The following is a 27,535-nucleotide window of genomic DNA, read 5'->3' as shown; positions in this document are numbered from 1 at the left end:
CCTGGGACCCTTCAGTCCGCAGGCCGGCGCTCTATCCACTGAGCCAAACCGGTTAGGGCGGTTGTATTTCCTTTATCCTTTGTGTTTTGGTAGCGATCTGGAAAGTACCCCCTGGTTCTTCTGGCCTTCCGCCGTCCTAACCTCTCATTTCTTCCTCCTTAAAATGAAGGGTGGGCTTGGAATAGCTTGAGTCCCTGGGACCCTGTAGGCAAGGATCCAGGAGGCTGGGCATGAGGGTCAACCTACTGCACTGAATGAGCAAGAAGCTCCCCCCCCCCCCCCACATTCAGCTTTGAGGAGGAAATGGCCAGGAAGCTGGCAGCTCACTTGCTCTGGGCCAGAATGCTAGCAGCGCAGCTGGTTCGGCTGGCCAGCTCATGCTGATCAGAGGCTCCGATGGGCAATTATACGTGTCTTTGATTAATAAAAAATGGGGCGATAATGAATACTTAATCAACGCAGCCTGGCCGGGAGGCTCTTTCAGAACCTGGGCTGGGGGTGAGGCAGGAGGTACTCAAAGGGGTCCTAGGAGGCGAAGAGGTAGGGCACCCCCAGGGGGTGTTCTGGAAAGCTGTCCAGTCCTGGTCCCTGGGCCTCTTTGGATTCTGTGCTGGCAGATCTGCTGTGCTTGGGATTTGCTGGCCACCCTGGGAGCATGAGATTAGGAGAGAGTTAAGCTGGTAGGCAAATGGGGAAAGGTGTGTCCTGTGCCCTCCCATGTGGCCAAAGAAAAGCACAAGGCATAGGGGGTGTGTGTGTCCGTGTGTCTGCAGGTGGCTGTGTGTCCTCTGTGTGTGTGCTGTGAGTTTGGTCGGGTGGGTTCTGTGGGTCTGCTGTGCCTGCCATGGTATTAGCACTAACTTGGTTGGGAGGGAGGAGAGGCCAGGGACCTGGAGGCTGAAAGAGCATCAAGAGAGATGAAAAGGGCCCTAGCTGGTTTGGCTCAGTGGATAGAGCATCAGCCTGCGGACTGAAGGGACCCAGGTTCGATTCCAGCCAAGGGCACATGCCTGGATTGTGGGCTTTATCCCCAGTGGGGGATGTGCAGGAGGCAGCCAATCAATGATTCTCATCATTGATGCTTCTATCTCTCTTTCCCTCTCCCTTCCTCTCTGATATATATGAGAGAGAGAGAGAGAGAGAGAGAGAGAGAGAGAGAGAGAGAGAGAGAGAGAGAGACGTGAAAAGGGCCCTAGCTGGTTTGGCTCAGGGGATAGAGAGAGCTGACTGAAAGGTCCCAGGTTCGTGTAAGAGGCAACCAATCGATGTGTCTCTCTCACATCGATGTTTCGCTCCCTCCCTCTCCCTTCCTCTCTCTCTAAAAAATCAATAGAAAAATATCCTCGGGTGAGAGTTAACAAAGAGGGGGGGGGGGTGGTGGCCCCGCTGGGGTTGGAGGGAGAGAAAGGAGAGAAGATCCGAGAGCAGGATTGCAGAGGTGGGAGAGGCTGCGGGCAGCAGCGGCTGCGGGCGAGCAGAAGGAAGTGATGGAGAGCGGGAGGAGGTGTAACCTCCGCCGACACGGCCCGCCTGCGCCTGTCTGGGTCCTTCCGGCTGGAGGTGGGGCAGCGACAGGACTGGGCGGGGCGGGGTGGGGACGAGAGGCGAGGCGCGAATCCGAACCGCGGAGAGTACGGTGCCCACAGCCCGGAGCCCGGGAGGAGGCGGCGGGTAGGGCGCCGGGGAGGGCTGGCCGCTTGGCCACGGGACAGGGAGTAGGGGACGGGGTGGGGGGCGATGGACTGTGAGGCCGCTGACTCCTGGGGGCCCCTCTGCGGGGTGGGTGCGGGTTGGGGTGAGGGCTGGGCCTCTGGGCATGCTTTCTGCCCAGATGCTGATGAGCAGGGTGGCGGCGGGAGGGGACGTGGGAGTCCTAGCTGCGTGCCAGGGCGGTCCTAGCTGCGTGCCAGGGCGGGAGGCTCCCGTTGGAGTTGGGATATTTTGGGCATGAGCCTGGCTCAAGTTGTGACTGACTAGCCCATGTGACCTGGGATAGGTTGACAAAATGCTCGGAAGCATTTGCTTTCCCTGGCAGTAAAGGGAAGCTAACCAAACACGGAGTCTGCCAGATTGTCCTGAGGATTGGTGAGAACCTGGATGCAGACCCCTCACCCCCTGCGACTGGGGCCGAGTTGCTGCTGTCATGATGTCCGTGGACAGTGTCCAGAATTTGGGCTCAGTTCCCGCTTCGCCACCTGCTGCCAGTGGTGGTGGAATGGCGAGGCCGTTCGCAGCTGTTTCCAACAGCTGGCCCGGCTCTCCAGTCCACAGAAAAGATTTTGTCCACCTCTGCCTCTCCCCTCCCCCTCGCCCTCACCGAGCAGCCTCTGCCTTCTTTTACAGGTTCTGGAGACATCCCCAACGGATGGTTTCTGCCCAAGCCTAAACAGCCAGTTACCAGAGTGCTAGTGCACGGAAGGGCCTGCCAGGGGAATTTTCCAAGTGCTCCAGCCCCAGGCCTTGCGCTCCTGAGGTCAGCGGGGGAGGCCAGCAGTGCCAGTGGGATCTGAGGAGCGGCTGTGGCCCAGGCCATGTCGGGCCAGGGACTGCCCCTGCGTGTGGCCACCCTGCTGACGGGGCTGCTGGAATGCCTGGGCTTCGCGGGCGTCCTTTTTGGCTGGGCATCCCTGGTGTTTGTCTTCAAAAAAGAGCATTACTTTGAGGAGCTGTGTGAACACGATGCCAGGCTGATGGGCAATGCCACGGGCATGGAAGGTAAGGGAGCGATGACTTCTCTGGGAAGCTGAGCCTGGTTTCCAGGTGGTGGGAAGGGTAGGAAGGACTTCACTTCCTGGCCATCCTTTCTTTTTTTTTTTTATCTTTAATATATTTTTATTGATTTCAGAGAGGAAGGGGGGGGGGAGAGAAAGAGAGAGAGAGAGAGAGAGAGAGAGAGAGAGAGAGAGAGAGAGAGAGAAACATCAATGATGAGAGAGAATCATTGATCGGCTGCCTTCTGCACGCCCCTCCACCAGGGACTGAGCCCACAACCCAGGTATGTGCCCTTGACCAGACTCAAACCTGGGACCCTTCAGTCCGCAGGCTGATGCTCTGTCCACTGAGCCAAACCGGCTAGGGCCCTGCCATCCTTTCTGTGGAGAAAGGGAGGGATTGTCAGCCAGCCTTCCTCTGTGCCCCAGCCTTAGTCTAAGGACTGCCTGGGGAGGGACGTACCAGCTTCCGAGGGGTAATTAGGGACCGTCACATTTCAGCTCACCTAGGGGAGAACTTTCCAGAGGCAAGCTGTCTGAGGTGGCAGGGGCTGCCCCAGACGGGAGCCAGGCTGGATGCCCACCTGGCAGGAAGTCCAGGGTGGAGGAGAGGTTGGCCCCTCCACCCCAGGCTCCTGAGCTCTTCCTGTCTCTTCTCCAGACTGCAAAGCCCAGGATGAGAAGTTCTCGCTCATCTTCACCCTGGCGTCCTTCATGAACAACTTCATGACCTTCCCCACCGGCTTCATCTTTGACCGTTTCAAGACCACCGTGTCCCGCCTCATAGCCATGTAAGTCCCGAAGGCCCAGCCTGGGCACAGATGGGTAAGAGGAGTTCCTCTGGCAGCAGCCTCACTTGAGGGGAACCCAAGCCAGGCAGCTGGGCAGCCCTGCCAGGCCCTGTCCCAGGAGCTTTGCAGGGGGTGGACTAACCTTCCCACACTCCCACTTCCCTTTTCTCGCTTCCCCTTCGGCTCCATGCGAATGTGTGTTCAGCATGATGCTGAATTGAGCAGGAGCTCAGGCCTCCTTCCTGGGGCCAGGGTTACCAAATGAGCAATACCTGGAATTGTCACTCGGCCTTCTTCCTGGAGATCCTTGTCCACATCTCCTGCGAGGCCTCACACCCAGGGGGCCCAGGCTTAGTCATCCTCCTCCTCCCTCCATCATCCTCCAAAAGGCTTAGCTGGTTATGTCTTATGGGGTCTCCAGTGGTGGAGCTTCCGTCTCTTCTGACCGAAAGCGAGCCTGTTGGGGTTTCCCATGCACATGAGTCAGGGACGGTCAGGGGCTTTATCTTGTTCACACAGGTGCCCCTGGTGCTGGCATGTCCAGTGATAAGCAGCGGCTTACTGGGGGCTGATAGGACCCAAAGCAGGCACCTCCTGGCAGGTGTGTGAGAGATGAGTTGTCAGACAGAGGGACTGGAGGGCAGGCTGGGCCAGGAAATACCCAGAGAGTCAAGTTAGTCCCTTGCTCTTTAAGTGTTTGGGTGCAGAATGACTTTATCTCAGCTTCCTGGTCCTTGTCTCCCTTCTTCCCTCCCCTTCCTTTGCCCCTAACTCTTTCCCCAGCCTTAGCATGTTAACAAAATCTCAGTCTCCCTTTCTGTGTTTCTTCTTTACTTTCATACAAAATACTTCCCTTCTGACACTTCTGGTCACCAAATGTGTGGGTTTTCCACACCGAGCAATTCTGCGACCCCAGTTGGGTGTTCTACAGTGTAACTCATTTCTGACATCCTCTGCCTGGAGATAGTGTCAGATCTCATAGTTAAGGGTTCCATCCCAGGAGACTGCCACCCCCCCCCCCCATTTCAGATGTCCCAGGTGGTAGATCTCCCATGTGGGGGAGGAGAAAATTTCCCCTCATTCCACTCTTAGTTTTTCTGGCTGATCTGATAGTTAAATTAACATGAAGAAGATTAATAGGTGTGCCAGGCCAGCACAGCCAAGGGTTCGGTGAGCCTGAGGCGGGGCGGCAAAGGATTTAGAAAAGACAGACAGAGGTAATAAGCTGGGTCTAGGTGGATCTCCTGTGCCTGGCTGAGGCCACGGAGAGAGACCCAGACAGCAAGCTGAGCCTTTATTTTATAGCCAGAGGTAAATAAGGTAGTGGTCACCACAGTTACCTCCCACAGCCCATTAGCTACCCAGATAAGATCTAGGGAGCTCATAAGGTCCAGCCTAGTTATACTAAGAGGGCTGTGCCCTCTAAGCTGGGACTTGTTTGTGGCTTTGCCAACAGGTCAGTCCAGGCTTAACCCTACAGCCGCACCCTACAACTAGGAGAAAATAACCAAATTTAATTACATATGTACATACAGGGGTTCCATAAGAATAAGGGGTTCAAAATCAGGCCGCTGAGGCTTATCTGTCATCTTGAGCTAAAGAGAAAAGGGGGGCGGTAGTGGTTTGGGACTTCAGAGGGGAGGAAGGCAATTCACATGGAGGTGGAAAAGCAAAGGTTTGGTAAACAAACATTGGCTGGACCATCTTTAACAGTGGGACACAGCGGGCACTTTGATCAAGCAACCTTCTAGGCTCAGATTAAACTGCTGTTATCTGTGATCCCTCCCATTCTGGAGCAGGTCCTCTAATTTTTTTTTGGCAGTTAGGAGAAAGGTCAAAGGTTCTTTCTGAGTTTTTGTTTCTTACCAAGAACTAGCTTAAAATAACCAGTGTCCTAAAGAGGCATATTTTGGGGTGGCAAGCTCTGCTTCCCTTCACCAGGTTAACCCCCAACTTCTGTCCAACTTGACTACTGACCAGAGGTTCCCATGACCTCATCCCCTGTGGGTTTGATTATTTGATAGAGCAGCTTACAGAACTCAGAGAAACACTTATGCTCAGCAGTTGATTAAAGGACAGGATAAAGGGTACAGATCAACAGCCACGTGAAGAGATAGATCCATATTAGTCATTTTCATAAAACATGCAGGTAAAGCCGGGAGGGTCCCGAGCACAGGTGCTTCTATCCACGTGGAGTTGAGGTGTTTTACCCTCCTGGAAGCTCTCTGAACCCTGTACTATTGGGGTTCTATGGAGGCTTCCTCAAGGAGGCATGATCAATCATCAACTTTAGTTCTAGCCCCTCCCCCCTCTCGACAAGTGTATGGGGGGAGACAGGGCTGAAAATTCCAAGCTTCACCTCATGGCTTAGTCTTTCTGCTGAGCAGCCCCATCCAGGAGCCCACTCAGAGTTGCCTCATCAGAACAAAAGATCCTCTAGTGCTCTCATCGCTTAGGAATTTGCAAGGGTTTTAGGAGCCCTGTGTCAGGGGCTGGGGACAAAAGACAAATATGTATTTCTTATTATAAAATCATAGTACCACAGATCACACCCTGGTGTGGGAGCACGGATTCCTTATAGCAAAGCAATCATAAAGTTCAAAAGATACAGCACATTATTAATCCCACTCAGTCTTAATAACTATCCAGTCCGTCATCGTATCCTCTGAGAATGTTTTCCCGGGCCGCTCGGGTCTGCCGGCTTCTCAATGATCTTGCCCAGTTCCAAAAGCAGGAGTGGTGTCAGCAATTCATTGGCTTCACCCTTCTAGGCAGCTGGTGTCACTGAACTAAGGGCAGTATCATCTCTTGCTTGGAGCCTCTTTTGAGGTGATAATGTGATATTGGACCTCCCGCACTGCATAATGCACTTACTCACTCCCTTACCGTCAGCTACTCTTCCTCCACTGATGCCCAACCCTTTCCACCCTGCTGGTCTGGGTTGCAGGCAGCAATACTAACTAGTCTAGCAGGTGCCCTCCCCCGCCTCTGTCCACTTCTGTTCGGATGGGGTCAGGTTACACAGGTGCAGAGCTAGCGGGCTGTCTCTACCACCAGGTGGGCATCTAGCAGCATTCACTGCTGGCCCCGAGTTTTGCCAGATGGACTGAAGGCACAACCTGCCCCATGGAGGCCTTAGGAATTGTAACATAAAGGTCAAACAGAGTTATAGTTTCTCGGGTAGGAATCTGCCCGCTTCCATTCCTTGTAGTGGTCCTGTGCCCAGCGGGGAGCACAGCTGAGTCGATGTGAGGCAGAAAGAATACCAGCAACTTTCCTTCCCTACGTCCTCTTCTCCAGACCCGCTAGAAAAATAGGGGATCTGTCCAGTGGGGATGTTCCTTAAGTCCCCCTGATGCTGAGTATGAGCACACACTTGTGAGTGCGGGTAAGCCAGCCCTTCATGGACTCATTTCCCCCCATTTTCCTCAACCAGTGTTTCAATAGTGTGTCCCAATCCTCTATCAAACTAGTACTCTGAGGATATCTCTGTCCATTGTCAGACATTATGGGCTGTAAAGGGCGCTCCTTGGCCTGAAGAAATGATGGTCAGCCATCCAGATTTGTACAACGTTGGTTCTTTCATAGCACGCTGGGTATTTGCAGCTGCCACTGATCAGCAACGCCCAGTCCAGAGTCAGAGTCTATTCCTGTCAGAACCATTTGTAGTGCCCAGGGCTTCCAGCACCAGTTTCTCTTGCCAGCTCTGTTCAGGGCCTTCTCCCCAGGGGATCTGCCACAGGGCCATCTGCAGTCTCGGTGTCTTTTGCTGGCAGGCAGAACAGCTCTTACTGGACTTTTGTGCCTCAGAGGTTGCAAGAGGGCAATGTCTAGGTCCAGCCCATTTGTGCATTGCTGCAGCAGCCCCAGGTCCCCTCGTGTTATGGACCCAGGTGGCCACCTGGAAGGAGCACATAGGGACATAGGCTTGCTGATTTTTGGATGGACACGGTGATTTCCACAGGGCTATACCCCATACAGGCATCCCTTTAATAGGCTAAGCTTCCACTGCCCTCTGCCTGACCATGTGGCCAGGTCATTGCCACTACCCATGAGTCAGTAAAGACCCAAACACAGGGCCCCTTTCCATTGTTCGGTTCTTCGGTTTGCTAGGAAAACAGCCTGCAGCTCAGCCACAGAGCTGATGGATTTCTACCTTCTTTGATCAGAGTGGTGGCCTCACAAACAGGATGTTGTCCACTCACCATGGAACTGCCATCCACAAGCCAGGCAGCTCCCTGGTGATCAGTTAAGCGTCCTGTGTAAGGCAGTGTCCAAGTGACAGGAGACTCCGGCAGCCCCTCACACAGGCCTGGGCTCAGACCTAGGGGGAGAGAGCCTCCTGCTTGGCAGTATCTCCTTGACTCCCAGGCAATGTGTGATCTCGTATAAACCATTCCATTAGGGAACTCTCCCGAGCTCTGCCACCCGCGTTGGGGCGTTTCTACAACATCGTCCTAGACATTGTGGTATTGCAGGTTTTAAGATCATTTTGTATTCTTTAGTCATCCATGTAGCTTCAATTAATGTCTAATTACAAGATAATAAATGCCCCTCAGGTGAAAGTTCTCTAGTTCAAAGTCCCGTAATTGTCCCTGGGCGGTGCACACAGACCTTTGCCATCTCCTTGGTCTAGCTGCACATGGCTGTGTTCCCCAGGATTGACGTATGAGCCACTCTCATAAAACATTACGCAAAGGGAACACAGCTCTTCTCATAAAACCTGTTTAAACAGTCCCACTGCCACAGTCTTATCAACACTTACATTTTCATGTTCTCTTACAAAAATTGTCACCCTCGTCGGAGCTTCACCAGTGGGTTTTGGTACTTCTCTTTCACCCCAGTATTTACCCACTTCTGTGTAGGAGGCTCTGGGTCCCTGTTGTCAATCTTTAACTTGATGAATCTGCCACAAGCAACTGCTGCCGAAGTTTCTCATTGTCATCTCTGTCTCTGGCTTCCAACATTTTCTAACCTGGGATAAAAGACAGGACTTGTTTGGGGGCACTGAATGGCTGGGGGACCTGCGGGGGCCCTCCTGGTCCAGCCAACCTTTGGTAGTGCTGTATCAAAACCAGAAAACCCATTTGGGCCCAGCCCGAAGGCCAGCTCTTTTGGAGCCACTTCCCATGCTAAAGGGGCGGAAGCTCCATTCTACCACCCCGAAGTGTGTCAGGCCCTGGCTGGTGGCAGATGGCCAAAAGCCGCAGCCTTTGTGCCCAGTGACATTGGGTTTGGTCACAAAGGTCAGTGTGTTCGTGACATTCCTGGAGTCCACTTTTAAGGTTGTCGAAGGAGCCGGTGTCTCTTTGGCCTCAAACAAAGGCAGGAAGGAAAGGCCATAATCCTAAATTTGATGGTGAAAACACAGTACTATTTGCTTTAATCACCTATTCCTTAACCATTTAGAATTTCTACCTTGATGCTCTGGCTGGTGGCTTAGTTGGTTGGAACACTGTCCCATGCACCAAAAATTGTGACTTGATTCCGATAGGGGCACATACCTAGGTTGCGGGTTCGATCCCCCATCGGGGCACATACAGGAGGCAATTGATCTATGTTTCTCTCTCACATCAACGTTTCTCTCTCTTTTTCCTTCTCTCTCTAAAATCAATTTAAAAAATATCCTGGGGTGAGGATTAAAAAAAAAGAAAAGAAAATTTCTACCCTGCTAAAACCAGTCCCTGGATTCTCTCCTCTGCCTTCCCCCATTCTCTTGTTAATGAACCTAATGCAGTTATTAACATCTGTAAGAGGCTGGAGGGGAAGCAGAGACACCAAACTCAATAAGTTTCTGAACTGTTTTTCGGTTTTGCAGTATTAGGTTATGTGGGGTGCCCATGAGAAAGGGCCCCCTTAACCACAGCATTCAGCATCACCTGGATAACAAGCATATGATTGGGTCCCTGTCCTGGTCCTCATTAGAGTCACTCCCAGGAGGTTTGCATACAAAGCATAGCAGCTGCCTCATCTGGGGTGCTCCACTGGGCACAGATAGGGGACACGGCCAGGCTGTACAGTGGCTTTTATCAAGTGCACCAGGCTGGCCCCTCCCTCAGGAGCAGCCTCCTTGTATCTGGATCACATACAGCCATCTGCGATTGTTCCATGGTGAGCTGTGGGTCCTGTCTCCACCCCGACATGCTCTTCCACCGCAGCATTCTGAACCAAAGACACAGCCCCAAGTTAGTTACCCTCACAATCTATTTCAGTAAAGCTTCCCGGGGAAGCTGATGACACCGATCCATGAAGTGAAATGCCTCCTTCACGCTGTGCCCCTGGTTTCAATGGGATCTTGGTTTTGCTCTCCTCTCGCACTGATGGCCTTCGTGGTGCCCGGAGGTCTTAGAGGTGCTTTCTATTGTCCCTGCATAATTTTTCCCTTGGCGGGTGGCTTTGAGGCCAGCGGCTGCGGCTCAGACTGACCCAGCTCTGAACTTGGCCCAGCCTCAAGGTCTGACCCAGCACTCTCTTTTAATTTCGCTTGAGCTATTATAGCTAACAGTGACCAAGAGATTATGTGTTTCACCTTTTCCTTATTAGTTTGCATTTTCTTATGCATCCAGTGAACCAATTCCCAGACAGTTGGACTCTAAATTCCGTTGGTAATTTTACCTTCGGTAACTTATTGTCGCACCGCTGCTGGTCCGCACCATGGGGGACCATGTGGTAATGCTAGTGGTCTTGATCCGGCATCACGAAGCGTACAGAAATCTGGAGAAGGGCTGTGCGTAAATTAAATAAGAGTCCAGAGACGAAACATAATTTTGAAAAGCATTAGGGAGTCAGAGAATACTCAGATAAAGGAACTAAGTTCTCCTTGTCTCAGGACCCCTTGCTATTTATTAACACAAATTGTCCTAAGGCAAGGTGGAGATATACACTTCAAAGGGTAGGGTTAGGTACAGAATCCATTGTCAGATTGGAAGAAATTGCCTATGGCCTTTCAGGTGTTAGGCCAGTAGGAAGCAATAACACGTAAATTAAGATGCCCTTAGCTGTCTGGCAGCAAGCAATCATCCTTTTCAGGTTTGGGGGAATACCCTTGCCACTCCAGATGATTCAGCCCTGTTGACATGCCAGAACTGGCTTCCGGCAATGTGGTCACTCAGGAATCAGAGGTTCTTCACCCCACAGCCTTCATCCTTTCTTTTCACAAACCACTTGTTTCTGTGAGCCAGGATCACTCTGGCCAATCCCACCTCACCGACACCAACTGTATCGGAGGAACCTACCACTCTCCTTTCTCCTTACCTCCACTCAGAACACTTCCCTCTGACACTCTGGCCACTAAGTGTGTGTGGAGTTTTCCCACACTGAGCAGTTCTGGACACCAGCTGGGTGTCCTTAAGTGTAACTTGATTCTGACATCCTCTACCTGGAGAAAGCATCAGATCCCACGAGACTGCCCCCCACATTAGATGCCAACCACAGTGGTAAGTTCCCCAGGTTACTCACAACTTCGGTCAGATTTGGCTACAAATTAGAGGTTCCATGGCTCCCACCCCTACCTCTTGGACTTAATTATTTTCTGGAACATCTTACAGAACTCAAGGAAGCACTGGTTTATATTTACCGGTTCATTTAAAGTATATATTGACTTCAGAGAGGAAGGGAGAGGGAGAGAGAGACAAACATCAATGATGAGAGAGAACCATTGATTGGCTGCCTCCTGCACAACCCACACTGGGGGTCAAGCCCACAGCCTGGGCATGTGCCCTGACTAGGAACCTCCTGGTTCCTAGGTCGACGCTCAACCACTGAGACACACCAGCTGGGCTTTACTGGTTCATTAAAGGGGAGGATCAAGGATACAGACAGACAGACAGATGAAGAGACGCATTGGGTGAGGTCTGGGAGGGTCCCGAGCACAGGAGCTTCTGTCCCTGTGGAATTGGGGTGCGTCACCCTCCTGGCATGTGGATGTGTTCACCCACCTGGGAGCTCTCCGAACCCCTTGCTATTGGGATTCTATGGAGGCTCCTCAAGTAGGCATGGTCAGTCATTAACTCTGCTTTCAACACCTCCCCGCCACCCCTCCCCCCGAGAAGTTGGGGGAGGGGGGCAGGGGCTGAAAATACCAAGCATCACCGCATGGCTTAGTTTTTCTGGTGAGCAGCCCTGTCCAGGAGCCCACCCAGAGTTGCCTCAACAGAACGAAAGATACTCCTACAGCTTTTATCACTTAGGAATTTAAAAGGGTGTTAGGAGCTCTGTGTCAGGGGCCGAGGACAAAGACCAAATGTACACTTCTCATTATAAACCATACTTAGGCACTACTTTTATTTCCCCATGCTTTCAAGACCCCCAAACTGCTAAGAGATCCCCATGAGCTTGGGATTGTGGACTTGAATTATAGTACCCCAGCACTTTCATCTTGGGGTCTAGGTCGGTCCAGACATTTCCTTTCATAGAAAAGGTTACTGAGGCTCAGAGAAGGGCAGTGCCTGTCCCGTGGTTACACAGCCAAGAGGAATCAGGGCTCAAGGTTTTGATTTGGAGACCAGGCACTGACGTCTTTCTCCAAGGGACTGGCCTGGAGGGTCGTCATCTGCCCTGCCCCTCTAGGTTCTCTTTTCATGACCACACTCTCCATCTGCCATTGTGTATTTCAGATTTCTCTACACTAGTGCCACGCTCATCATAGCCTTCATCTCTGCAGGTGAGTGCGGTCAGGTGGAGGGAGGGACACCTCAGGGGCACCTGGTGGATGGGGCAGGTGCAGAAGGTGATGGCAGGACACACTGACCCCCACGGTTATGCAAAGATCCACAGACTTGGAGCTTGAAAGAATTACTGCTGGTTTATGGAAACAGTTTAGTCTATTGAGAAATTTGAAAAGTAAGGACAATAGAGGCATTGCTTCAGACAGTAGCATTTATTCAAGAGATTACATCCTTCCTCTGGTATGTATTAAAATACTCTGTCTCCTTTAAAAATGAAATAATAACATGAATGGCAGTTGCTTTTGAAAATAGCCTTACTGCCATAACTGGTTTGGCTCAGTGGATAGAGCGTCGGCCTGCGAACTGAAGGGTCCCAGGTTCAATTCTGATCAAGGGCATATACCTTGGTTGCGGGCACATCCCCAGTGGGGGTTGTGCAGGAGGCAGCTGATGGATGTTTCTCTCTCATTGATGTTTCTAACTCTCTAGCCCTCTCCCTTCCTCTCTGTAAAAAAAAAGAAAAAAAATCAATAAAATATATATTAAAAAAAGAGAAAAAAAAGAAAATAGCCTTACTTAAGGTAAAAGTGGACCACCCTTTGATTGTCAAAAGTTGTCTTCTCAAATTTTACTGGTTTACATAGAAAATGTCCCAAGTCTGGAATTCCACGCTGGTTCATTAACCCCTTCCCCATTATGTAGCAGAGAAAACTGAAGCCAGAGAGAGACCTCTCTCTGACTGGCTAGGACAGTGGTTCTCAACCTTCTGGCCCTTTAAATACAGTTCCCCAGGTTGTGACCCAACCATAAAATTATTTTCGTTGCTACTTCATAACTGTAATGTTGCTACTGTTATGAATCGTAATGTAAATATCTGCTATGCAGGATGGTCTTAGGCGACCCCTGTGAAAGGGTCGTTCGACCACCAAAGGGGTCGCGACCCACAGGTTGAGAACCGCTGGGCTAGGAGATGCCTTCCGACATTACTCCCCATTGTCAGATCACGCGGCTCAGTTTTGGGGTTAGTAACAGCACATACCTCGTGCGTATGTAGCACCTGTGCTGAAGCCAGCGGGTGACGCGGGATCATCTCCATCTGTGCCCAGTTCTCACAGGCTGGTTATCTTTGTCCAAACAGATCTCATAGCCTGGCACCTGTCATTTAAAACCACTCTCCTCATCACGCCAGCTTCTTCTTTCCTAAAAGCTCGGAAAGGATTTTCAAGTGGCTGGGATGTGTGACTCATTTGTGATCACTGGAGGAACAATTCCTCCTTTCTCCATAACATAGTGTTGTATCGTAAATCAGCGAGTGAGATACAAGATGCCTTAATGAGCCAATTAATTAGGAGTCGTTTATTACGCGTGGCCCAGAGGGAGGTGTTTCTTCCAAATCTCTGAGCGAAGACACAGGGAAGTTTCCTGTATTTATACCTTTCGGGCTCTTTGCAGATTTTACAAAGGGCTTTGTGTGGGTTATTGTTGCAGACAGTTTGTGATCTTGGATACATACAGAACAAACATCTGGCACAAGAATATAGGAATTATTATCAGTATTAATCCATTACGTTAGATGGTTAGCTTGCAAGGTCAGACAGTTAAGTTTTTATCTTTTTCTATTATTCAAACTAAAACAGTTATTCTACAGAATAAGAGACTGCCTAAAAATGACAGTGTTTACAGAACAAGGGACTATCTAACAATAGCAGAGAATTTCAAACAGCAGTTTTTATACAAGATGGAGGTTACTATGCTTCAATAGAGCTTTTTGTTTTGGGGGAAATGTCAGGACCACACCCACCCTATTGTGAGACTAATTGCAACCAACCTTTCATGCCTTAGGAGACCCATACCTTTTATAAAGACAGAAATGGGAAGGTAGACAGGTGAACACAGCCGTGGGCGCTTTACCTGCTCCCTAAGGTGTGTAGAACAGCCGTTAATTACTTCAGCGGATATTAGGAAACACACACATGCTACATTAAACACTGAGTGAGTCACCCACCTGGTGGAAAAGTTGTTCCCTTTTCTTTCCCTCTCAGTCCTCTGAGTTCATGCATGGAGGTGTTGAGGTGGGGCTGGCAGGAGCAGGTTCCAGCCTGTGAGCATTCCGTGGGCAAATGCATCCTGTTACAATTTAATAATATATATATATTTTATTGATTTTTTACAGAGAAGAAGGGAGAGAGATAGAGAGTTAGAAACATCGATGAGAGAGAAACATCGATCACCTGCCTCCTGCACATCTCCCACTGGGGATGTGCCCGCAACCCAGGTACATGCCCTTGACCGGAATCAAACCTGGGACCCTTCAGTCCGCAGGCCGACGCTCTATCCACTGAGCCAAACCAGTTTCGGCACAATTTAATAATATTGTTTTCCTTTCATTGTATTTGTTTTCGAAGTTACTTGCTATTCATGACAAGCAACACAGGTTGCTTTTCATTTACAGCAGTGATATGAAATTTCCCTTAAAAATAATAGATTTCTTCTGGATAAAAGTGAATCAAGCCTGACTGGTGTGGCTCAGTTGGCTGAATGTGGCCCCATGTACCGAGAGGCCAGGGCACATGCCCTGGTTGCCGGCTCGATCCCCAGTAGGGGGGTGCAGGAGGCAGCTGATCAATGTTTCTCTTCCTCTCTCCCTCTTCCTTCCTCTCTCTGAAATCAATAAAAAACATATTTTTTTAAAAAGTGAGTCAATTTAAAGAAAACATGTTAGCAAATACTAGTGTTACTGGAGGGGACCGGGCCCAGAGTGGGTCTGCCTCAGGCCAGCTGGTAGTGTGTGGGTTCTTGACTTCATGCAGGGAAGCTTTCACAACTTGAGTCCAGGTGACTGAGAGTACTTTTATTCAAGCTGGAGACAGTGAAACAAGGAAGGGGTCAAGGTAGAAGAAGCCACAGGAGAGAGCCTAGGTGGGACTCTGCTTTGCTCACTAGAAGCATTTTAGGAAAGAAGTGAATCCAGGCCAGCTGCTGTCAGCTCACTGAAAAGTCAGAGAAAGGGGGCCTTGGAGATGGGATCAGGGGGTGAGCCTGGGATGAGCTGCTGTTGCCCACTGCTCCCCTAGTTGCAGTCTTGTGGGGACCCTTAGAGTTTAGGAGAAAGAAACTACATGCCTGGGATAAGGCAAGGGCGTGCTGCTGTGAGATCCCGCGCTGGCATCCTTGGTCTTGAGGGTTTTTATCTCCTGCAGGCAAGAATCTTAGGGGAGGGTTTCAGCAGAATATTCATCAGCTTTCCGTGTGCATTTTAAATATGCTGATGCATCAAAATGAGCATGTAGGGGAGTGTGGGATTAGTCTTTGGTCAGCTTGACTGTTTTGCTTTTATCTTGAGCCTGCCTGGCTCTAGTCGAGTCTTTGTTATTTGTTCCCCTGACTTCATCTGTCCTTGGGTTTGGCTGGCATTAATTGGGACTCTGTTCTCTATCTCCCTGACCAGGGTGATTTAAGCTATTTATTCTCTGTCAGGGAGGAGAGGTAGAAACCATTTGTTTTTAAGTGTCCTTGATTAGGGAAGATCAAGTCTTGCAATTCACTGGCTGGCTGCAAGCTGCCCAAACTGGTTGACCTTGTTTAATTTTCTTTTCTCAGTTTCCCCATTCCGCTTGCCCAGGAATGTTCCTAGCTTCTTACTATCCTGCCACACTAGGACAGTCATGGGTTATGGCCAAAAGTCATGAGGGTGGGCAGAAGTTCGTGGTTTGGGAAAGACTAAATTATTAAGCCACCCTCCCCCCTCAGCATTTTAGTTGTTTTGCTGTTGTCCAACACTTTCCAGACCTACTGTCATGACTTTTTCTTTTTTTGCATGTCAGTCTTTTCAAGGGCAAGAAGTATTCTTTACTTAGCTTGCATTTCCAATGCCGAGCACAATGCCTGGCTTGAAGGAAGTGCTCAAAGTTGAATGAACGAAGGAAGGACAGCTCATAGCCATTTTCTCACTGAGAACTTACAGCACCCCATGAGGCAGGAGGAGCAGGTGACTGAGCCATAGATTTAGAATCCCGCTCAAAGTCATGCCGTGAATGAGGGGCTGGGCTTGGGGAGTCCAGGATTCACCCCACAGTATCAGGGATGAGTGGAGGGTCGCTCTGGATCAGTGAGGGCAGGGAGCAGTGGCTTCACTTTGAGTCCTCCTATGTTTTTAGAGATCCTGCCACAGACCAATGACCCTCTTTGGTGGGGACTAAGGTGATTCAGGAGACCTCTGCAGGGTCCCTCTGTCCCCACCAGACCAGTATCCTAAGACCTTAATTTCTAGAAGGCTGGGTCGAATTGGGGCCTTGCCTCCAGGGCTGTCGGGAATTTGAAGCAAGTGGGAGCCAGTCTGAGGCTCTGTGTTTGAGCCACACTGTGAACCCACCCATCTCTGTCTTCGGTTGTTTCAGGCTCAGCGACGCTGCTCTTCCTGGCCATGCCCATGCTTTCCGTCGGGGGAATCCTATTTCTGATGACCAACCTGCAGGTGGAATCCTGCCCACATCCCGGGCACCTGGCGGGAGGCTGGAGAGGGATGAGGGCATTGAAACACTTTTCCACATCAGCTGCCTCAACAGGGGGCTGGCCCATGCCAGGGTGGTGGCTGCTGGGTGGAAGGTGGTCTGGGGTATAATGATGGCCTGGCACAGGCTGGGCGCGCATTGCTTCCATGAATGCGTAGGTGACTCAGGCTGGTCATATGTTCTCCAGGTTGGGAACTTATTTGGCAAACACCGCTCGACCATCATCACCCTCTACAATGGAGCATTTGACTCTTCTTCGGCCGTCTTTCTCATCATTAAGGTAAAAATGAGCACCAGCCAAGCTTTATTGAACACTTACATATGCCAGACATCTATCTAGTAAACTTTGCATGATTTCTCTCCATCATCCCTTCCGCAGCTTGAGATGTGACATTTGAGCTTGTCAACAGACCTGTGTGGTTCTAGAGCCTGAGCTTGTAACCCTTCAGCCCCTTTTTTAAACTTAACATAGGATTTTGGGCAGAAGTGAAGGGAAGGCATGGCTATGATGTGCTTGGGTCAGTGTTGGGCATAGGGTGGGATCCCTTTGCAATGGGATGTTTGCACCTGTGAGCCTCTTGTTTGGACAAGGAGGTGGGAGGTGGCTAGAGGGACTGCAGGAGCAGGCACAGAGGCCTCTCCAGCTCTCCTAGAGGCTAATGCTGGGGTTCAGGAGGATGGGTTGTTGCCAGGCTATTTGTGGCCTATCCAATAGCCATTCCATCTTCTTCACTGCGCTAATGATTTCATCTGGGCAGTGAAGTGCCAAGCCCAGGGGATGAATCTTGATTGATCTAAATCACTGACAATCCCTTCCCCCCATTAGTGGGGGAAGAGATGGTCTTAGTTAATGAGATGAAGGGGATACTTCCCTCTCTGATGGAAGGTGAGAGCAGAGCAAAAAGAAAGCCTTTCTCCTTGGTCCCCTTCCCACCCTTCCTCTTTGTATGCGGATGTGATAGCTGGAATCGTGGCAGCCATACTGTGATTATGAGGCAACTAGCTGCAGGACAAAAGTTAGTACACTAAGAGTGAGTGGAAAGAATGAGAGTGTGAGTCTTTGACACCCCAACCTGCCAACCTGGGACTTCCCTTGGGCTTTGTGTTAGGCTAGAGGCAAAGCCTGTGGGCCATGGGGGAAGATTAGAAAGATCTCTGGGAGTCACTGCCCAGACATGAGACTAGCTTAGTCCCATGAGCACCTTGGCTTGAAGGTCACCTAAAGACTGAGTCTCTAGGGTACTTACTCAAGCCTTCCTACCTCTGGTATAAGAGCCACTTTCTGAGTTGACCCTCCTTCCCCTGGATGTGCCTCCCTTCCCCTCCTCCCTCCTTAGAGTTGGAAGTAGAGAAAGGGCCAGAGCAAGAGCTGGAGTTCTTAGTGCACTCTGACCTTGCTGCTGCTTACTCTGACCTTGAGCAACTCATTGCTCCTCTCTGGATGTCACTTTTACCCTCTGTAAAATGAGGGAGTTGGGCTAGATTAATGGTCTTTAAACTAAGTGTTGAGGAATATTGAAGGGCTCCCTTTGATGTTATGCCGTTCACCAAGGAGAATGAGGGAAGAATGATTGGGACGCTCTCTACTGATGTGTTTCGTGAGTTGAATTTTTATGTATAATTTTCGTTTGGACAAAAAAGACTTTGTTGCTATTGAAAAAAAAAAAGCCCTGGGTTAGAAGGCCCCCAAGAAGCCACACTTGGAGGCTCTACAAGGCTGTGGGAATGGTGGCATATTGCTTCCTCTGCTGCTGGTTGAGACTCAGGGTGAGGGTGAGGCTATGTGTGTATCAGGTCCCCTTGGTCAGTTTCCAGGATGGAGGGCAAGAAGACTTATTCTTGGAAATGGGGGTCCCTGCCCTTGCTGCTTCTTCTCTTTTTAAAATATATTTTTATTGATTTCCAAGAGGAAGGAAGAGGGAGAGAGAGATAGAAACATCAATGATGAGAGCACATCGATTGACTGCCTCCTGCACGCCCCCTACAGGGGATCCCGCCTGCAACTGGGGCATGTGCCCTGACTGGGAATCAAACTGTGACCTCCTGGTTCATAGGTCAATGCTCAACCACCGAGCCACACCAGCAGGGCTGCCCTTGCTTCTTACACTGACATTGTTTTTTGTATGACAAAATATGTATAACATAAAATTTACCACCTTAGCCATTTTTAAGTGTTCTGTTCAGTGGCATTAAGTTAGCTCATATTGTTGTACAACCATCACCACTATCCATCCCCAGAACTCTTTTCAACCTTGTAAAACTGAAACTCTGAGCCCATTAAACAATAACTCCCTGCTCCCCCTCCGCCAGCTCCTGGCAACCACCATTCTGTTTTCTGTTCCTGTGAATTTGGCTACTCCAAGTACCTTATATAAGTGGAATCACATAGTATTTGTCCTTTTGTGACTGGCTTATTTTGCTTAGCATAGTGTCCTTAGGGTTCATCCGTGTTTTAGCATGTGGCAGAATTTTCTTTCTTTTTAAGGCTGAATAATATTCCATTGTATGTATAACCACAGTTTATTTATCCATTCATTTGTGGATGGACACTTGGGTGCTTCCACCTTTTGGATGTTGTGAAAACTGTTGCTGTGAACATGGGTGTTATACTAAGTTTTTCCTCCTTTTTTCTGCAGCTCCTTTATGAAAAGGGCATCAGCCTCAGGGCCTCCTTCATCTTCCTCTCTGTCTGCAGTGTGTGGCATGTTGGGCGTACTTTCCTCCTGATGCCCCGGGGGCACATCCCCTACCCACTGCCCCCCAACTACAGCTATGGGTAAGGACTGTTGATCTGGTGATTGCTGGCCAGAGCCTCTCAGGTGACCTGAGGTAGGAAGCAGGGGGTGGGACAGACATGGTGATAGTAGAGCAGAGGAAACCTGTCACAGAAGAGGAAGACTAGAACAGGGGTGTATTGGTTAGCTATTGCTGCATAACAAACAACCCCAAAACTCAGTGGTCTAAAACATGAAGCATTTATTCTTTTTCATAAGTCTGTGGGTAGTTGGCTAGTTCATCTGATCAGTAGACTAGCCGGGGGCTGGCTGGTCTGGATGGTGGTCATTTACGGTGACAGGGAGGTCTGGGTCACCTGGCTCTCATCCTCCAGCAGGCTAGCTTGGGCTTGTTCACATGGTGGTTCCGGGGTTCGAGAGGGGTTTCCTAAAGTGGAGAGTTGGAATTGGTACAACATTGTGTCTGCTTCGTCTTCTTGGCTGACGCTGCTGACAAGGCTGGCCCAAGGCTGGCTCAAGGGGTGGGGAACAGTTGGAGCTGCAGTCCCATTGCACAGGGTGGGGAACAGAGGAGGTGAAGGAAAATGCGACTGTTTGTAGTCCATCACCACCAACAGCAGAGGGAGGGCACGCGTTTGCCGCTCACTTACTGTTTGCAGATGCTTGTGCTCTCTGACTTGGTCTCTCGAGCATCCTATCAGTTATATATCCTCTTCTCCATTTTCCAAATGGGAAAATGGAAGCTCAGAAGGGTTAAGTATGAGCCATGTTGCCAGCTAGGAAGAGGCAGAGCTGGGATTTGAATCCAGGCCTGTTTTACTCTTCCCACACTTCCCGAACTTTGCTGCACATGAGAATCACTGTGATCATTTGGAGATCTTTGAAAAATATGGAAGCCTGGCTTCCATGCCCAGGCATTCTGATTTCACTGGCCTGGGCTGCGACCTGGGCATTGGGGTTGGTGAAAGGTGATTCCAATGTGCAGTGACATTGGAGATCCACTTCACTGTGTCCTCCAGCCTGAACCCCAGCCTCTGCTCACAATTGTTGGGCTGGTGGGGCTTCTGTTTCTACAGCCTGTGCTCTGGGATTGGCACCAGAGAGAAGAAGGAGACAGCCAAGTCCAAAGAGCTGGACCTACAGGCTAAGGAGTTCCTGCCACCAAAGGAAGGTGAGCCCTGCTGGGTAAGCCATTTCCCCTTCAGAGCCTGCCTTTCCCTGCAGTTGACCTGGCCCCTCACCTCCAGAGCTTCCCCAGGTCTCAGGGTCAGGAAAGGCAGGTGGAAAAGGACCTTAGGATCCAGAGAGTCCAGAGAGACGCAAGACTTTTGTTTCTTCTCCGTTTTTCTGTTCCTCTTTTCTCATCTCCTCATCTCCCTTTCTCCCCTAAAGTCAGTCTTCGATCATTGCCGTCCTTCCCCCTAACTTCTTAGTCCCAAGTTGGCTTATTTGTCCCCATTTCCGCAGATCCCCTGGGTCTGCCCTCTCTCACTGTCCCATCTCCATTGCCACCTCCTTTCCCTCCTTTGTCTGTTTTGGGTCTTTGGTATAAACATCACCAACCACTGCTGGCTAAGGTAGAAACAAGAATAGGATTCTGGGAAGCTCACAAAATCAAGGGAAAATGAACTTGCCAGGCTCCAGGAAGAGCAGAACCAGGGGTCCTAGTCCAACCTCACAGTCTGCTTCTTCAGGAAGAATGATCGGTTGGTTCACCTTGGGTGAGGCACAGAACACAGGATTCATGGTCCTGTCAGATCACGAAGAACAGGACAGGAGAGATTTCCAGAAGAAACCTGGATCCTGGGACCAAACAAAAGGGGGGGCGGGGAATGGGGAACAGGCAAAATAGCAGCTGTCGACCACTAACCCTCCGCTCGTCTCTACCATTCTCCTCTCCTTGTCTTTCTGTTCACCACCCTGGCTGAGAAAGGTTGATATAAAGTGTCAGTGCAAAAAGTGGTGTTGAATCCAAACTATGAAAGACAGATGAGATTTCAACAGACAGAGAACAAGAGAGGGTCATTCAAGGTGGCAGAGCTGATGACAAAGCTTAGAGGTGGGGTTGTGTGAGTTGCAGGCAGCTTGGACTGCTCGCCGGGTGAGCTCTAGAAGGCCAGAAGAGAAGGCAAACTTGGACCTCAGGCTGTCCCAATAGGGCCTCCCCATTCTTGGCCATCCCAGCCTTCCACTTGCCTTGTAATTCATGCAGACCCTCCTTTCCTGACAGAGACCCCAGGACCAGGGCAGCTGGACGAACCCCGTTCTTTCAAGAGCTCTGTTTTCTCCCGGCGCTTTGCCTGGCACCTGGTGTGGCTGTCTGTGATACAGCTGTGGCACTACCTCTTCATTGGCACCCTCAACTCTCTGCTGACCAACTTGGCCAGTGGGGACAGGGCTCTGGGTATGTGGCAGGGCTGGGAGGCAGCCCACTGCATATCCCACTGGGGACTTGGAACCTCGAGGGTGTGGGGTGCTCAGCTCAGCGGGGCTATGTGCTCCAGAGGGAGATCTGAGTAGGGGTATGGGGAGGAGGATCAGGCTGGGTAAGGGCAGGGGGAGAAGAGTCCTCCCTGTAAGAAAGTTCTGGAAATTTCTTACCACCCAACCCCCCTCTGTCCTCTGCAGTCAGCAGCTACACAAATGCCTTTGCCATCACTCAGTTCTTCGGAATGCTGTGTGCTCCCTGGAACGGCCTGCTCATGGACCGGCTTAAGCAAAAGTACCAAAAGGAAGCGAGAAAGACGGGTGAGAACTGGGCTCCCGAGGATCAAGGAGCAGGAGGGGAGAGGTCTTCATTGACCTCCATGCCCATCTTCTCTTTGTTCTTAATCTTTTTGTACTTGAATCCATCCATCCATCCACTCACATACTAGTCACTGAGTGCCAATGATGAGCCAGCCACAGTTCCACGTGCAACAATGGACGAGGCAGATACGACCTTGTTGTCAAGCTGTACTCAGTCTAGAGGTTGGAGAAAGGCAAGTGTCAGTCATTGCAGTCCATGAAGTAAACCTGCAGGGGGCTATGGGGACACGAAGAAGGGCACATAACCTGGTCCAGGAGAGGATGGAGTTGGTGTCAGGGAAGGCTTCCTGGAGGAAGTGGCATCTGAGCCAGGACCTGAAGGATGAGTAAGAAGTGAGGAGTGAAGAGGAGGGTCCTGGAAGTGGCCCAAGAATGTAGTGGGGTTAAGATGGTGAAGGAGAGAGCAAAACATTGAAGAATCTGGGGAATTCCAGAAAGTGATTCAGACTTGCCAGGACACAGAGTGCTGGAGAGTGATGGGAAAGGGCTGGAGGGAGAGAAGTAAGAAGGGGCAGGCAGCACACCAGGCCAAGGAGCTTGCACAGGACCCTTGGATGTGATGGAGGAAGAGAGGAGCACTGAGGTATATTAACCCGTGGAGGTTGGGGGTGGGGAGAGATTAACGTAGAGTAACTGTTCTACACCCCTCCCCCACTTCCTGGCACTGCCCCTCTCCTACCCCAGCTGGGTGGAGTCTGTGAAAGCAAGTTTCAGACATCAAATCATTTTATCTGTAAACACTTCAGTTCATATCGCTAACAAATGAGGCCTCTCTTACTCACACATCCCCATAATATCATTATCACCCCCCAAACACCCAGTAGTTTCTTACTATCATCTAATAAGCAGTTCTGTTCAGATTTCCCCAGTTGTTTCAAATAGGTCTTTTTATAGTTGGTTTGTTCAAATTAGGGTCCACAAAGTGTATTTTTTTATTCAAGAAAAATAATCTTACATATAATAATGTTACATGCAATAAACATTAATATTTCAAGAATAAACGGGTTTTACGTATAATAATATTACCCACACAATGTATTTTTGTTTGATGTTCCTTTTCTGTCTTTAAAAATCTGTGCCCTGCTCTCACTTTCCCCCACCCTGTTGTTTATTTGTTGAAGAAACCGGGTCATTTGGCCTGTCAAATCTCCCAGTTTTGGATTTGGCATCTTTTTCCTGTCACTGAAAAAAAAATGTCTCTTTGATTGGGTATTTCTTGTAAACAGGCAGATTGGAGGCTGAGAAGACTTGGTGTAATATTTTTGGGTGAGAATGATTCAGCGCTGGAGCGCAGTGGGCCCCTGGTACCGTTGTCCCTGCTTTATGATGTTAGGATTGATCAGTGGGTTCAGACAATGTCCGTCCGATGGCCCATTATAACGTTTCCCATCAGTTGCCTGCCTAATGATTTTAGCCGCCATTGAGGATCAATGCCTGGACCCATTATTGTATTAGGGTTACAAAATGGCGATTTTCTATTTCTGGCTTCCCTCCCGCTTTTAATAGCTAGAATTCCCCAGGAAAGAGGAACTTTTCCTTATTTATGATCTGTTTGTTATTCTGAAATAAATGCTTGGTTGTTCCTCTGTTTGCATTTCATAATAATGACGTTGCCTTAGCAACCTCTAGGGTGACTACCCGTTGTTTGTCTTTAAGAGTTTCATTTTAAATATATTTGAATGTATTTCTATCAGCATTCTTCTGGATGCCTGAATTGTCCCGTCTTTGGCCAGTGGAAACTTTACCAATCCAGTACCTGTGACCGGTAGACGCAATCCTCTCGGTTTTAGAGGGTGGTTTTTGTCAGCTTGACCACAGTGACTCCATTTGGTTTCTTCACTCTTTCCTCACCCCTGTCCCGTTCCACAGGGATCTGCCCTCATTCCTTGGGCTGCTGCCTGGTTCTCCGGTGTGGCTGCAGTGGAGTCGATGTGGCATTCCCCTCTTGGTGGCTATTTGGATGGCGTCCAGTCTTTGGCCATCACCTGTAGTGCTACTGAGAAAAACTGGCTTTGGGTTAGAGGGGGCCAGAGCTGATTCGGGGCCCAGTCAGAGGTCATTGTAAGAATCTATGAGTGAGTTGATGGTGGCCTATGACCAGAAAGCGCCAGTGGGGATGGAGAGGAGTGGGTACATCTGAATGATATTTCAGTGGTGATTATCAACATTGATGATGGATTGGAGATGGGGCATATGGGAGAAGGAGGATTCAAGAATGGCCTGGATGGTTGGGTGCATGGTGGCTCCTCCTTTTCTCCCCATCTTCTCGCCCCCTCCCTGCCCTCCATAGTGCCCCCTCCAGGCAGCCTCTCCTCTCCCCCTTTGAACCAGGTTCTTCAGCCTCAGTCGCAGCCCTTTCCGCAGCGGTGCCTTCGCTGGCCCTGACGTCTTTGCTGTGCCTGGGCTTTGCCATCTGTGCCTCGGTCCCCATCCTCCCCCTCCAGTATGGCACCTTCGTCCTACAAGTGATCAGCCGCTCCTTCCTCTACGGGGGCAACGCTGCCTTCCTCACCCTTGCGTAAGTGGGCTTGGGGTGCGTTACATAATGGGGGACACACTGAGGGAAAAAGAAGTGTGCTGGAGGTAAGAAATTAGGAGGTGAGGATGGGCCTGGCGGTGGTCAGGTGAGGGAGACAGGGTCTGGGAGCAGGTAGAGGGGCTGATGCCTGGAGGTGGGAGCTGGTAGGAGCCTTCACATCAGCTCTCCCCTCTGTCTCTGTTATCTAACCAGTGAACTCCTATTCACCAGGCAGGGCCCTCTGTTCCAACTCTCCCAGGAAAGAAAGTTTCTTTCTTTGTGCTCTTGGCACCCAACCTAGTCTTGCTTCCTCAGTGCATGCATCGTCTGGCAGAGTGATCTGTTGATGTGTCTGTCCTTTCCTTGAGGCCTCCCCGGGGCACAGCCTGTGTCTGGGTCCCTGCTGGTTTCCCAGGGCCCGGCACAATGCCTTCTCTGTGTTCTGTGGTTTGAAAGGCTGAGCCACGGCAGAGGGGGAAGGGCTGCGTGGGGGTGGGTGGGTGAAGGCAAGCCTAGCACAGGGGAGTCGGGAGCAAGTGGCTGACAAAGGCCCACCAAGGCCAGGCCCCTACTGGGGGGAGGGACCCTGTAGCTCACTGGAACCCCCTTGTGTCTCCCCAGCTTCCCTTCGGAGCACTTTGGAAAGCTCTTTGGGCTGGTGATGGCTCTGTCAGCCATTGTGTCTCTGCTGCAGTTCCCCATCTTCATGCTCATCAAAGGCCCCCTCCAGAACGACCCGTTCTACGTGAGTACCCTGGGGACAGCAGGGGTCCTGGCCTTTGACCAGCAAGGATTTTCAGCCTGGGGCAACTCTGTGGGACCCCAGCAGGGGGCACCCCCAAACCTGAGAGTGCCCTGACCACCGCACAGCTCTATCAACCGCATTTAAAAGGTCAGCAAAGTGTAGAACGAGAGTTCCAATCAGTTGTTGGGAGAAAAAGAAAGGACTGAAGCTACAACCGAGGAGAATTGCTAGATTGACATTGGACGACCCTCACTTAATAGTCAGGAGAGGTGTGCTTAGCTGGGGCCTCGACCTACTTCCAACGTGACCTTGCGCAGGTCACTGGCTGCTCTGGAGGCCTCTGTTTCTTCACCTGTGAAATGGGCATAAGATCCTTTCCCCAGCTCACTCCACAGGGCAGAATGAAAAGCACCCACTAGTCTTTCCTTGAGGCACCATGGTGTCTGAGTGGACAGTGGAAGAGGAACCAGGCAGAATTCTGGTCCCTTTGCTGGTGGTGGGTGCTGCCCAGTCCTGGGCTCCGCCTCACTCCGCCCCTCCCCCTCCAGGTGAACGTGATGCTGGGGCTGGCCACTCTCCTGACCTTCGCCCACCCCGTCCTGGTGTACCTCGAGTGCCGGCAGAAAGCAACCGCCCCTGCAGCTACTTTTTAGCCCTCGGATGCTTTTGTTTGTCTTTCTTGGAGCACCCGTGTCCAGAAAGACTTTGCCCACCCTGGCTACTTGTACTAAGTAGCCATTATTATTATTATTATTTGAATATATTTTTATAGACTTCAGAGAGAGGAAGAAAGAGGGAGAGAGAGAGAGAAACATCAACGATGACAGAGATTCATTGATCGGCTGCATCCTGCACGCCCCGCACTGGGGATCAAGCCCGCAACCCAGGCATGTGCCCTGACCGGGAATCAAACCATGACCTCCTGGTTCATAGGTTGATGCTCAACCACTGAGCCATGCCGGCTGGGCAAGTAGCCATGTTTTCATCTTTTTTAAAAAAGAAGATGTATTTAACTGCCAGTCGAGACTTTTGATCAGCAGGAAAAGAATCTCAGTTGCCAGGCTGATGGACATCATGTAGACCCGAGGCAAAGGCACGTGGAGGTTCTCTTTGGTCCAGGGCAGGAAGCCCAGGGCTTCGGCAGACTTGGCCCAGGGGAGGTGAGGTGATGGTTGGCCCTGAGGCCCAGATGTGCCTGGGCTCTGTGCTGTCAGGTGGATTTCCAGGTGAAGAGCCAGGCCAGGTCGTCATGCCTCAGCTACGCTGTCTGGTGTCTAGAGGTGGCGCCCAGCTCCCCCTCACTGGCACAGCCTTGGTGGTAGGATGGCAGTGAGCCATGGGGAGAAAGAGGAGCAGACGGGGTGGGGGTGGGGGTGGGCCCTGGACCTCAGTCCCAGCTCTGCCACTGACGCTGGAGGACCTGAGGCAGACCCTTGTCTGGTCTAAGCGTCAATCTTCCCATCTGTAAAACGAGAGGTTCTGGAGTTGGAGGTTCTTCCTGAAGTTCCGGAAGGCTTTAAGAACAGTGATGGCGTCAGGCCACCCAAGGAGCCTTGGGAACCAGCTGGCCTGCTTGACCGAAGGATTTCCAACGAAGCCTCTTGGGCATGTTTTCGTCTTCAAGAAGGGGCATGATTACTTAAACTTAGAATGTTCAAGAAAAATTTCCTCTGGGGGATAATTTTGAGATAAATAAAGCATCTCTGCCTAAGGCAACTATTGCTCCGCTTCTCCCGGCTTTGGGGCTGTGTGTGTGTGTGTGTGTGTGTACGCGCGTGGGCATGGGTGTGTATTCCTACCCGGTGCCCCAGCTTGGGGCAGTGAGTGCCCAAGTGGAGGTGGAGGAATCTGACTGCAACATCCTGGTGTGGCCGCTGGGCCCACAGGTGGAACAGAAGCCCTGAGACTGGGATCCACCCACCTGGTTCTGGGTTGAGGGCTTGAGACCCTCCTGCCCCAAGGAATCTCTTCCTTTGTCTCCTCTTCTTCCTCACCCCACCTCCACCTCAACACTCCCCCCACTTCAAGTGGGAACACTAGGTGAGTCAGA

The 27,535-nt window shown here is 50.7% G+C and overlaps 1 protein-coding gene across 1 annotated transcript; it reads left to right on the top strand.

Annotated features, from left to right (window-relative positions):
- Positions 1 to 1,552: 1,552 nt before the first annotated feature.
- Positions 1,553 to 27,216, top strand: SLC43A3 (solute carrier family 43 member 3). Its single transcript, XM_081099957.1, has 13 exons — positions 1,553 to 1,671; positions 2,344 to 2,715; positions 3,373 to 3,502; positions 12,118 to 12,164; positions 16,566 to 16,642; positions 16,867 to 16,959; positions 19,316 to 19,455; positions 20,491 to 20,585; positions 21,645 to 21,818; positions 22,043 to 22,162; positions 24,554 to 24,740; positions 25,362 to 25,485; positions 26,034 to 27,216. Exons 2-13 carry the CDS (start codon positions 2,532 to 2,534, stop codon positions 26,136 to 26,138), a joined length of 1,476 nt encoding a protein of 491 aa, XP_080956083.1. The 5' UTR covers positions 1,553 to 1,671; positions 2,344 to 2,531; the 3' UTR covers positions 26,139 to 27,216.
- Positions 27,217 to 27,535: the final 319 nt, after the last annotated feature.

The sequence above is a fragment of the Myotis nattereri genome, assembly GCF_964212035.1.
Source record: "Myotis nattereri genome assembly, chromosome: 9".
NCBI classification, from domain to species: domain Eukaryota; kingdom Metazoa; phylum Chordata; class Mammalia; order Chiroptera; family Vespertilionidae; genus Myotis; species Myotis nattereri.
The sequence above is the reverse complement of the archived record's forward strand: the minus strand, read 5'-3'. Positions and strand labels throughout refer to the sequence as shown.